Genomic DNA, 12921 nt, shown 5'->3' with positions numbered 1-12921 from the left:
TTCAGGTTTCAGGGAAGTCCCCCGATGACCCACCTCTGGGTCCCTTTGTGACACATCCTTCTTTTAGGGCGCTTCTCACAGTCTGAGGGCTCTATGTTGATATGTTTATGTGAGTGTTTGTTGACCTCTATGTTCCTTATGTCCTCTCGTTGGACGGTGACACCAGGGAGCCAGGGACCGAGTGGGGCTTGTTCCCTGCTGGATCTGCAACAGCCCACACAGGGCCTCACGTGTAGTTGGTGCCCAGTGAATATCTGTTGAATCCACAAAGGACAAATGGCCGTTCCATTGTCTCTCCATCCCTAAGCTCTGTCCCTGCGTCTGTGCAACCCTAATCTTTGTCTCCTTGTCTGTCCAACCCTTTATTTGTGCAGCCTGAATCTCTGCCCCTTGACTGGCCTTCCCAGTCTCTTCCTCCTTGTCCATTTCCTCCCAGTCTCTTCTCCCTTGTTCATTGCCCCCCCAATCTCCATCCCCTTGTCCCTCCATCCCCCAATCTCTGTCCCTTTGTCATTCCACTCCCAATCACTGCCCCTTGCCTATCCTCTTTCGTTCTCTTTCCACCCCTTATCCACCCCCTCTCTCTCCCCCATCCCATTCCCCATCTGTACCCTTGCCCGGCCCCTCCCAAGCACAGGACTTGCTGGCCACCATGTCAGGAGACTACGAGGATGACCTCTGCCGTCGGGCACTCATCCTGGTCTCGGACCTCTGTGCGCGGGTCCGAGATGCCGACACCAGTGACAGGTGCCAAGAGTTCAACGACCTGCGGATCAGAGGCTATCCCCGGGGCCCAGATGCAGGTCAGCACCCCCAGCCATGTTGGCCAGCCCCCTGCTTGCACCATAGGCAGAACTGTTAGAGATTTAGAGCAGCCTTGCTCAGCTTCCTATGCCTTATGGAGCCAGTCCCTCTTAGAGTCTTGCTTCCATCCTGCCTGTTGCTGATCCCCCTAACCTCTAATCTAAGGAGAAGGAGCTATGTGGTCCTTTTGACCCATGGCCTTTTGAGTTTTGCCCTGCGAGCCTCCTATCCACCCTCCCCACCCCCACTCCACTGCTGCCACACCCCCTTCAAGCGTCTTCGTGCGTCTCACATAGTGCTTAGAAGCTCAGGCTCTAAATCAGTCTGTCTGACTTGTCTGGGTTCAAATCCCCCCTCCCCCACTTATTAAATGCATGGGTTCTTCTGTACCTCAGTTTCCTCATCTGGAAAATGGGAATAATAAAAGTGACTACTCCATGGAGCAGCTGAGAGACTCAAATGGTATAACACATGTGACTTGCTAAAAACAAGCTGGACACACAGTGGGCATTCCATAAATGTTGAAATATACTTACTGAGCACCGACTGTGTGCCAGGCAGTATGCAAGGTCCTTCATATATCTCATCAACTATTCACGATGACCCTTTGTGGTACATATAATCCCTATCTTCTGTTTTTTTTAATCTTATTTTTAAATTTTTTAATTGAAGTACAGTTGATTTACAATGATTCATGTGTATGGCAAAGTGATTCAGATATAGATAGATATTGACGTATATATTCTTTTTCAGATTCCTTTCCATTATATGTTATTATAAGACACTGAATACAGTTATATTCCTTATTTTCAATGGGGGAAACTGAGGTTCAGATGGAATGGTTGGTCCCCCAGCTAGAGAGCAGTAGGGTTCTGAGAGCTAGGGGATATCATGAGTGCCTTCATCCAGATGAGAAACCTTCACAAAGCAGGAGCTGGGACGTTAGGATGACAGTCACACTCGCTGAGCGCCAGGGCGGGGCTCAGTATCTTAAGTGCAGGATGTCCAGGGGCCGGAGATAAGGGATGAGGCCCAGAGAGCTGCAGCAGCTGGCTCGGAGTCTCATGGTTTGTATGCAGAAGAGCCTGACTGTGGCCCCAGGAAGTCTAGCACACTACTGCAATTTGGCGAGCTGTGGGTGGGGTGTCTCAGGACCATCCTCAAATTCAGTAATTCCTAGGACTTTGACTTGGAGAGAGTCTGGGTCAGGCTAACAGTGGGGGACGGCATCTATCCAACATTTCTCCCCCTTCTCTTCCAAAACAACCTCTTTTGCTCAGTTCTTCCCATGTTCACAAGGCTGGGGAGTTCTTGCTCTGGTTTCTAACAGGCCTCAAGAACTCTAAGTAGGTGCTGATCATTTCAAAACGGACACCCTAAGGGGTTGGGGTGGGGTGGGAAACTCAGAGCCCTGCCACTGCCTGCCGTATGGCCCCGCAGGGTCACTTCCTGTCTCTCTGAGCCTCAGTTGCCTTATCCGTAAAATAGGATCAATCACCCCCAGGGGTAGAGTGTCACGAGGATGAACATCAGGGACCACTGACTTAGATCCACTGGGCAGTTCAGGACTGAAGCGCATCCCCTTGTCACCAAGCGCTCCCTGGAGGGACAGGACACAGCGCTTCCACCCTGCTGTCCTTGCTGCCAATACTTTGGTGACCTGCTCCTCCCCCGTGCGCCCCATAACCCACCGTCTGTACTGAGCAGGAATTTCCCTCTGTGATCCACTTCATGGAGACCCAAGAGTCAACCCCCAAAACAAACTCACATGACCTGGAAAAACCCCACTCCTGGCCCCAATTACTGAACGAACCTTCGGTTCAAGATCTGGGCTGTCCCGGGTTTCTCTGAAAGGCATATCAGCGCACAGCAAGCATTCAGAATGTGTTAGTGGTGGGGGTGACGGTGTCAGACGCAGGTGGCAGTACTAGGATTTATCATCCTAACAAACAGTCCTGCTTGAACCGCCATTCATTGGGAAACACTGAATTGCGGTAGGCCAGTGGTGAAGGTGGTGGGCTCCAGAGCCAGGCGCCCTGGACCCAGACTCTGCTTCCTCCACTCCACCTACAGGACTTCGTGTCTGTGGTAACTTCATGTCTCTAGGTCTCAGTTTCCTTTTGTGAAAAGTACTAATGGGCATAATCATGTTGCCAAGCTCCTAGGGTGCCCGTGAGGCATAAGGGAGCTAATGTCTATAAAGCACAGAAACCTCTCAAGAAATGCTTGCCATTATCTTCCCCAGCTTCCTCTGCGAGCCATTCACTCCCTCCATTCTTTAAAACTGCTATGACAGGCAGAACAAGAGTTTTCCCCATTGCACAAAAGGGGTGGGTCAAGCTCAGAGAGGTGAAGATATGTTCCCAAAGCCACACAGCGAGCTGGAATTTGAACCCGGACCTACCTAACTGTGCCATGCGGTCTCCCCTCTCTTTGATCACCTCTGAGCATTTGGGGGAAGCTTGGTTCTAAATTGGAGGATGTACCCACTTATAGGAGAGGCAGTGCAATCAAGAGAATAAAAAAGGATGAAATTTGAAGACAGACTGCTGGTTCCAATCCCAGATCTGTCATGGACTAGCTGTGTAGCCTTAGACAAGTCACCCAACCTCGCAGTTTCCTCGTCTTTAAAATGGGTAGACGGAAACACTGACGTCGCGTAGCCGTGGAGTCTATACTGAGTAGTATGTGTAATGTGTTTAGGACGGTGAGAGGCCAACACTGAAGCTTAGCTTTTTCGGGGAGAGCAGCGGGAGGCTAAATTCTGACCCCACCCTGACCCCTGACCTTTGTCCTCACTCTCTCCAGACATCTCCGTGAGCCTGCTGTCGGTCATCGTGACGTTCTGTGGCATTGTCCTTCTGGGTGTCTCCCTCTTCGTGTCTTGGAAGCTGTGCTGGGTGCCCTGGCGGGACAAGGGAGGCTCAACCGTGGGCGGTGGTCCCTTGCGCAAAGACCTAGGCCCCGGGGTCGGGCTGGCAGGCCTGGTAGGCGGCGGCGGGCACCACCTGGGGGCCGGCTTGGGTGGCCATCCCCTGCTGGGGGGCCCGCACCACCATGCCCACACGGCCCACCATCCGCCCTTCGCTGAGCTGCTGGAGCCAGGCAGCCTAGGGGGGTCTGACCCCCCTGAGCCCTCTTACTTGGACATGGACTCCTACCCAGAGGCCGCAGCTGCTGCAGTAGCCGCAGGGGTCAAACCGAGCCAGACATCTCCCGAGCTGCCCTCGGAGGGCGGGGCAGGCTCGGGGCTGCTCCTGCTGCCCCCCAGTGGTGGGGGCCTGCCCAGTGCCCAGTCGCATCAGCAGGTCACAAGCCTGGCACCCACCACCAGGTGAGACAGGCCACCGGGCTGGGGGCCCACTGAACTTCCTTTCCTCTTCCGTGTCGCCTTCCCATCGGCGGCGCTCCTGAATCCTGGGAAAGGAGAGAACTTGGGGCATGGAGTCCTGGATCCTGGAGAAAGACGAAGCTGGGGACCCAGACTCCTGAGTTTGAGGGAGGAGGGGGCTAGAGGTCTGAGCTCTGAAAACCAGAGGAAGGAGGAAGATAGGGACAGGACTCGGAGATCAGGAAGGTGGGAGAGAACGGAGATTAGACCCCCGAGTCCCTGCAGCACAGAGCGATTCATCATTGGTGGGACCTGCAGTTCTCTGATCCACTGACCCTGCTCCTATGCATGCATTTTGAGGGCCTAATATGACCAAGACCTGAGCTGGGTGTTGGGGAAAAAGTAGAGGTGAGCACTGCACACAGACCTTCATGTCACTCTCAGTCCAGGGGAAGTGGTTCCCCAGATCAGCCTGTCCTGAGCCAGCCAGGCCAGGGCTGCAGAAAGGCAGCCTAGGGGACCCAGGTGGGACCAGATCACACAGGCTCCTGGATGCCGGATTGAGGGTCTGGGATGTTGTCCTGGGACGCTGGGGAGCCACGGAGGGCTTGAGCAGAGGAGGTCAGCTCTGGGTATAGAAAGACCTCTCTGGGGCCACACAGGGACAGACTGGACGCCGAGAGTCCAGGCAGGAGAGGACAAGGCTGTGCTGAGGTCACGGGGCGGTGGAGGCGGAGATGAGCTAGAGAGAGTCAGGGGGCAGCGAGTCGGGGATGGAACCGGGGGCTGACGGCTGCGGGTAGGAGGGGGTCGGAGGAGGTAAGGACAGCACCCAGGGGTCTGGCCTGGTGATCAGGTGGATGGTGGGGCTATCAGAGGACCTAGGAAGAGAGGAGGGTTTGAGGGAGACCCTGAGCTTATCTGGATCTTGTTGAACAGGAGGGACCTGGGGGAGCATCTCGGGGGAACTGCCTTCTAGAAGGATTGTCTCGGGCCCCAGAGGTTCATAGGTGGTTCTCCTCCAGGTAGGGGCTGGTCAGGAGCTTATGGAAAATGTAGTCTGAAGTCTCTGGGGAAGCCCTCCAGAGGTTGATGGATACACTGGTTCTGAGTTCCTCATTACCCCATTATACCTGTGAAGAAACTGAGGCTCAGAGGGTGTTAATGACCTGCTCAAAGTCTCTCTGGGAGCAGGGAATGGCGCACTGATTAGTAGCTGGAGGCATCTCACCCCGCATCCCTTTTCATGGCTCCGTGCTCCGCCCCCCCACTTCTCCCAGCCCCACGCCTGCCTCTCGGTGCATCTGGCGCTGCCCTGTCCAGTCGTCACTAGGGGCCCTTCCACGTGGACTTCACCATGGGCGTAATGGTCCATGCAGGAAAGGATGGATGAGCAGGGACCGTGGGGGTGGGAAAATTCAGGAGATGGGAGGGAAGGGGTTTGAGGAGAGAGAGGAGGTGAGGATGGCCCCAGGTATCTGACCTGCAGGCCGAGGTGGATCGTAGAGGGCTGGGAGAGGGCGTGGGCTGGGAGAAGGGAGTGAGCCCAGTGGGGAACACAAGAGGTATGTGGTGTCTGATGGGGCTGGGAGGCTGAACCTGGCTGGAGCCCAGGAGACACTTAGCAGACAGAGGCTGCTGGTGGTCGTGGAAACCTGGGGCACAGATGAGCTTGTCCAGGGAAAGCATACGGGTGAGAAGGGAAGATGATGGCCAAGATGGTTAAGGATGGACCTGTGGGCTTCCATAGTGTTCCACAAGCACAGAAAAGACGGTTGAGAGAGAAAGAGCAGGCCAAGGGGAGCGATGGCCAGGTGGGAGAGGGTGAGGATGGGCCGGGGAAATTTGGAGAAGGGCAGATGGGGGTTGGATAGTCTGGGCTGTGTGAAGCCCCAGGGCTCCACAGAGAAGTTATTCAGGGTCACTCCTGGAGGTCAGATGGCAGCTTTGAGAGGCTGGTGAGAGCCCAGGTCTGGGCTGGAGCTATCTTAGAGCAGGGGATGGCCACTACCCCCATACAGATGGGGAAACTGAGGCTCAGAGAATTCAAGCGCCCTGCCCAAGGTCACAGTGGGCAAAGGTGGGGGTCTGTGGGCCCCTGGCTGTGGGGTTTGAGGAGGAGGCCGGGAAGGGCCCCCCAGGTCTTCAGGTGCAGTCAGAGATCAGAGCCACTGACTCCCTCTGTCCTCCGCACCCCCTACAGGTACCCCGCCCTACCCCGGCCCCTTACCCAGCAGACCCTGACCCCGCAGCCAGACCCGGGCAGTGAGGAGCGGCCGCCCGCCCTACCCTTACCCCTGCCTGGCGGAGAAGAAAAGGCCAAGCTCATCGGACAGATCAAGCCGGAGCTGTACCAGGGGACTGGACCCGGCGGCCGGCGGGGCGGCGGGGGCCCCGGCTCTGGGGAGGCCGGCGCGGGGGCGCCCTGTGGCCGCATCAGCTTCGCCCTGCGGTATCTCTACGGCTCCGACCAGCTGGTGGTGCGGATCCTGCAGGCCTTGGACCTCCCGGCCAAGGACTCCAATGGCTTCTCAGATCCCTATGTCAAGATCTACCTGCTGCCTGACCGCAAGAAGAAGTTTCAGACCAAGGTGTGGAGTGGAGGGCTGGATATCCGGGTCCCAGGGAGGGAGGGGCGGAGTTCCGGACCCCCGGGTCCGAGGGGGAAGGGGCCGGTGGGCATGGTGTCGGTCTCCCTCGCCCGCCCCCTGCAGGTGCACAGGAAGACCCTGAACCCCGTCTTCAACGAGACGTTTCAGTTCTCGGTGCCGCTGGCTGAGTTGGCGCAGCGCAAACTGCACTTCAGCGTCTATGACTTTGACCGCTTCTCCCGGCACGACCTCATCGGCCAGGTGGTGCTGGACAACCTCCTGGAGCTGGCCGAGCAGCCCCCCGACCGCCCGCTGTGGAGGGACATAGTGGAGGGAGGCTCGGTCAGTGGCTCCTGCGCCCCCTCCCCAGGGGGCCCAGGGCCCCTCGGCTTGCCCTCTCCTTGCCCCCGCTACTACTTCTCAGCCTCACAACTCCTGGGTCCTGGAATTGTCTTTTTAACTTAATTTTACTGCAAAATATTGCAAACGTACAAGCAGGAATGGAGAATGGTATAATGGGCTCCCACTCCCTTTCTGCACTTAGTTAAATATTAACATCAGAACCAGGCTCCAGATTTCCCAACTTCTGACCCCACCTTGACATCTGATGGTAACCATTAAGAAAACTATAACAGATGCCACCCGTTTTATCAAAACTCCAGGCTGTGACCCCATGACTTCTGCCCTCTGAGCCCGGATTCCTGATCCTCCAACTTCCCAAGCCTAGAGTTCCCAGTTTTTGTTTGTCAAACTTCCTTCCCCCCTTACAACCTCCTCATTTTTCAATTCCCAGTCTTCCTGAGACACGCCCCCCCCCCAGCCCCTCTGATCTCTGAACATTTTGTTTCAAAGCCCCGACCCTCAAGTTCTCTAATTTAATCTAATCCTCTGTGTCTTCATGGTCTCCACTGGAACCCTGATAGTGTGATTCGCTAGAGCCTCACACTGGAATCCCCGATGTCCTGACATCTCCCCAGTGCCCCCAACAGCCCCACTGGCCCCTTCCTCCTGTCTTGCAGCCTCATTCTCCTGTACATCCAATCCTTCCCCAAGCCCAGCTCCTAGGTCTTTGTTTGGGTGTCTTGACCTCTTCCACACCCCGAACTTCGCACCCTCCCAACTCCTCAGTCCTCTCAGTTCCAGTCCTTGGGTTTCCCAACACTCCAGCTCTCTGTTGATCTGGGGAAGCTGTGTGTGAGTGGAGAGGGGTGTGAGCCCCGTCCTCATATCTCGAGAGGGCTGGTTTTGCCCACCCGATGGCCCAACTCAAGCTCCTTCCTATCTCTAAGCCTCCGTTTCCCCCTATGTACAAGGACATGGTTGAACCAGGCGCATATGGCTCTTCCTAAGGTCCCCTTCACCTGGGGGGACCACAGCCCGCTTGCTCTGTCCCCCAAGCTCAGGCTCTGAGAACTACCTGCCTAGTTGTAGGGTCCTGGCCCGGCTCCCTGTTGTTCCCCAAGGCCACCCTGCTCAAGGGCCCCCTCCTGCATCCATCTGTGTCTCCTCCGTCACCTCACATTTTCTCTTCTCCTCCTGATTACTCCAGGCCTAGGTGGTCACACAGGGGCCAGCATCATGGGGACGCCTGGGGGGAGTCTTTGCTCAGGGCAGCAGGGAGTCTGTGGGAAGAGGTGACAGCTAAGCTGAGGCTTGATGACTGAGAGGCGACAGGGAGGGTGGGTACTCTTGCTGAGGACACAGCTGAGGCACAGCCTCAGGGAAGCCAGTGGGGAGTCCAGGGACCTGGGCTCCGGCCGCGTGGGTTGGGAGCGAGGCGCTGAGATGAGGCTGAAGACCAGGGCAGCCAGGGCGTAGGGCCCCTCGCCCTGGCCACCACTCCAGGCCCCTCCGCGTGTGTCCAGGCAGGGGATCTGCCTGCCTTGTCACCTCATGCTGGCTCTTGTCTGTCTCCTGCCCAAGACTGACTTCTCCCTGTGTCTTTTCTCACCTTCCTGGGCCTCTGTCCCACCTCTCTGGATCTCTGTCCCTTCTCCATGTAGGTCTCTGCCTCGGTTCCTCTCTCCTCCTGCACCCTCCTTCCCCGCCTTTTCCCCTCCCCTCTCATTCTGGGCCTCTGTCACTCGCTGGGTCTCCATATGTGTTAGTCGCTTCAGCCGTATCTGACTCTTTGCAACCCCATGGACTGTAGCCCACCAGCCTCCTCTGTCCATGGGATTCTCCAGGCAGGAATACAGGAGTGGGTTGCCATTCCTTTCTCCAGGGGATCTTCCCGACCCAGGGATCGAAGCCGAGTCTCCTGCATTGCAGGCGGATTCTTTACTGTCTGCACCAGGGACCCCACACCAACCGCCCGCCCGCCCCGCTCTGCTCTGGGTCTGACTCTAGGCTTCTGTGGATCTGTCATTCTGACTCTCTCTGGGCGTTTGCATCTCTGTCTCAGCCGATTTCTCACAGTGTTCTCTCTGCTTCCCTCTTTCTGTCCTTCTCCCCCCAGCCACGCCTCTTCCAGTTTTCCCCGCAGAACAAATAGGCTTTGACGGTGGTGGGCCGCTGTGGCCAGGGAGTTTAGCGGGTTTTGGCCCGGAGTCAGATTGTTAAGTGGATCGGAAACCTGAGTCCTGGAAATCGGGGAGGAGGGCTGGAGGCTGGCGATGGGGAAGTCAGGAGAGGCTGGGGGAAGGCTGAGACAGCGCGCCGCTGGCCCTCTCGCCCACTGCAGGAAAAGGCAGATCTCGGGGAGCTCAACTTCTCACTCTGCTACCTCCCCACGGCCGGCCGCCTCACCGTGACCGTCATCAGAGCCTCTAACCTCAAAGCGATGGACCTCACCGGCTTCTCAGGTGGGCTCCGGAAAGGCGCCGGCTTCTGAGGGGCGGGGAGGAGGGTGAGACTCCTGGGCCTGAGCCAGGAGGGGGCTGGAGGCCCCGACTCCACAGGCTCCTGAGAGAGGAGGGGAGGGGCGTCCAGACCCCCTGAGTCTGGGAGACGAGAGTCTGGGGTCTGGGCTCCTGGATCTGAGGGGCTAGGGGAGAAAAGGTTGGGAAACCAAATGCTTGGGTCTGGGAGAAAGGTCTGGGGTCCGTGATGGGGTCCGCGGGTCAAAGACCCGGTTCAGCGCCCTCCCACCACGCCCGCCCCCAGACCCCTATGTGAAGGCCTCTCTAATCAGCGAGGGGCGGCGTCTGAAGAAGCGGAAAACCTCCATCAAGAAGAACACGCTGAACCCCACGTACAACGAGGCGCTGGTGTTCGACGTGGCCCCCGAGAGCGTGGAGAACGTGGGGCTCAGCATCGCGGTGGTGGACTACGACTGGTGAGGCGGGGGACGGGGTGAGAGTGGGGTGTGGGGCCCGGCCTGCCGGCCTCTGGGGTGCTCACCGGCCCCCGCCCGTGACCCCCAGCATCGGGCACAATGAGGTGATCGGCGTGTGCCGCGTGGGTCCCGACGCCGCCGACCCCCACGGCCGCGAGCACTGGGCCGAGATGCTGGCCAACCCGCGCAAGCCCGTGGAGCACTGGCATCAGCTGGTGGAGGTGAGTAGGGCGCCACTCACCCCTTCATTCGCGCAACCCCTCATGTCTTTGTGCGCTGCTCAGTCACAGGTTCGAATCCCCGCCCTGCCCTCTTTAGCGGTGTGACTTAGAGCAAGTTCCTTGATCCCTCTGTGCCCCAGTTTCCCCAGCTGGGAAATGGGACCGTTAGAAGTGTCTACTGTTAGGACAGATGTGAAGATGCAGTGAGTTAATGCAGGACTAAGGGCTGCCTCTTAGTAAGGGCTCAGTAAATAGTCAGCTACTCTTATTACCCATAATGTGAAGTCCCCCCGAAAAAAGAAAAAAAAAAAAACTCGATGATAAAATAGAGCAGGGCTTTCTTCATTTGTTATTTAAAGCAGGCTGTGAAAATTGGTGGATTGTGGTTTACTGGGTAGGGATCAAAGATTTTTCTTTTGAAATGAATAAGAAAATAAAATTGAAGTAGAACAGAACAGAAATTTTCACAGGGCAGGAAACCAAGGATTGTGGTATTAATTTATTTTTTCCCTGGGGGTTGCAGTCCAAAACATTTGAGAGTCTGGAGGGGAAAGGGAATCTGGAGGGGAGTTAGGGGGGTGCCCTTTCAATTAGGGAGTCCTGGAGGGCTTCTCGGAAGAGGAGACATTTGAGCAGAGGCATGGAGGTTGAGAAGGAATGGGCTTAGGTAAAGAAGCTTGAAGGAAGAGGGTAAGGCTGCCAGTTCCTCCAAATCATTGAGAAGAGGGGTGTCAGTCAGTGGTGAGCCTGGAGCAGAGAAAGAAGGGGACGGGAAGACCCCAAGAGGCCTTGGGGGTCACGGGAGAACCAGCTTGACAATTTTTAAATTAAAAGTTTAAGATCACTTAAGATCCTTAATTGGTCAAGAGAAATTTTCAAGCATGGGTTCTCTCATTTAAATCCAAGAAAAGCAAAGAAGTAACTTTCAAAACTATTGATGACTCTACTGTCACTAAAGCCAAGAAAGTAAGATTATACTAAATTCTTGCAGGGTAAAAATAAAACATTTGAGATAGTATGAATTTCAGTACACTTACTCTCTTTTTTTTCCCAATATTTTCTCAACTAGTTTAATATCCTGGTGGTGGGGGGAGGGGGGCGGGGGGGGGTGGGGATAAAAAATACCAAAAAATCGAGTACATATTTCTCCTTTTGTCTTTGGTTCCTGAGCCCAGGAACTGGCCTTTACTGACAATTTAAATAAATTTCTCTTTTAAATAAATAAAATAAATTTTAAATAAAACAAGTTTTCTTTAAAATGGCACTGGACTAGCTTTTACTTAAAATTTATATTTTGCTCATCATGGACTATTTTTGCATTAATTTTGATTTTTTTAAAAAACAAAGATGGTGTTACAATAGCATTTATCTGGATTGCTGAGTTTGGGTGCACCTTGATTTTACACGTGGATTCAAATCCTCACTTGGAACTGACTAGTGTGGCCCTGCTTTGAAGTTTTCTCTGGGGTTGGAGTGGGGAGGGATGTAAAGGGCTGAGTGCAGAACTCAGAAGTGAGTTTTGAAAAGACTGATTATACTTAGCTGAACAGATGGCAGCTCTCCCTCCTTTCATCACTTACTCTTCTTCTAATTCACTCACTCGTTTATTCACAAACTTCTCTGGCAGCTCCTGTGAGCCAAGCTCGCCGTGCTCCTCAGTGGAGAGGAGCTGAACCCTGGCAGAGTCTGGCCGTGACCTTGACTTTCAGCCAATGATGTTCTGCGGCTGACCCTGACCATTCTCTAGCTCAGCCCTCCTGTGGCTCCCCAGCACTCTCAGGACTGGGTTTCAGCTCCTCAGGGGTTGTGCAAGGTCTTCCCTATCTCCCCAGTGGCCTCGTCATCTCTTCTCACATTTCCAGTGATGGCTTCTTCGTACCTCTGTTTTCCCATCTGTAGAATGGGACTGTAGTACCACTTGCCCCATCACTTCAGAGCTGGGCAAAAAAGAGAACTATAAATGATGAAAACAGGTGTGATGTCTTATCAGGTTCATTACTAGCCACTGTTTTGCCTCTGTCCCCCTCCTCCTGAGCCTTCTGGATTTCCTCCTTCAGGAAAAGACTTTGACCAGCTTCACAAAAGGCAGTAAAGGATTGTCAGAGAAAGAGAACTCAGAGTGAGCGGTAAGGAACCCAGACCAGGGGTGGGAGGGGCTGGATTCCTGGGTCTGAGGATGGAGGGACATAGCACCGGGATTCCTGGGTCCCTGGAGTGTTTGACGGTCATGACCAGCCAGGTCCTGGTCTGGCTGTCCGCCATCGCTAATGCTTCCTTGCTGCCCGGTCCTGCAGGTCTGGCCAAGGCTTGGAATGAGACAGGCCTCCTGAGGACCCCATCCCTTCCTGCCCGGACTGTGAATTCATCTCCTCGAAGCCATAACGTCCGAGCCGCGTGGTGCAAGGCAGCCCTGGGCCTGCCCATCCTTCCACTCCTGGAGGCTTGGGGGTGGTGGGAAGCAGGCGGGCCCAGCTCCCTGTTTCAGGGTGGGGGGCATTCAGTTTCCACTGTGTCTGTCTTCCCTCCCCGGGGTTCCCCATCTAGGTGAGGGGCCATGCATGTCTGGGGGATCCCTATCCCCCCAAAACCTCTGTCTGTCTGTCGTCTGTCCCTTTGCTGTTTGTACAAGACTTGGTGTCCTAACCCTTGTGCTGGCTGTGAATGTCAACGGACCAATCTCCCGTGTTCCCCTAGACA

General features: G+C 55.4%; 1 protein-coding gene across 1 annotated transcript; it reads left to right on the top strand.

The window, feature by feature from the left end:
* The first annotated feature begins 652 nt into the window (after window positions 1-652).
* SYT3 (synaptotagmin 3) lies at window positions 653-12708 on the top strand. The gene is made up of 9 exons (XM_068992500.1): window positions 653-803; window positions 3613-4138; window positions 6339-6726; window positions 6850-7068; window positions 9410-9530; window positions 9832-10003; window positions 10092-10224; window positions 12282-12350; window positions 12519-12708. Exons 1-8 carry the CDS (start codon window positions 653-655, stop codon window positions 12345-12347), a joined length of 1776 nt encoding a protein of 591 aa, XP_068848601.1. The 3' UTR covers window positions 12348-12350; window positions 12519-12708.
* The last annotated feature ends 213 nt before the right edge of the window (window positions 12709-12921 follow it).

This window comes from Capricornis sumatraensis, chromosome 20 (genome assembly GCF_032405125.1).
Source record: "Capricornis sumatraensis isolate serow.1 chromosome 20, serow.2, whole genome shotgun sequence".
In the NCBI taxonomy this organism is placed as follows: domain Eukaryota; kingdom Metazoa; phylum Chordata; class Mammalia; order Artiodactyla; family Bovidae; genus Capricornis; species Capricornis sumatraensis.
Note: the sequence above shows the minus strand (reverse complement) of the source record. Positions and strands in the feature narration are given on the sequence as shown.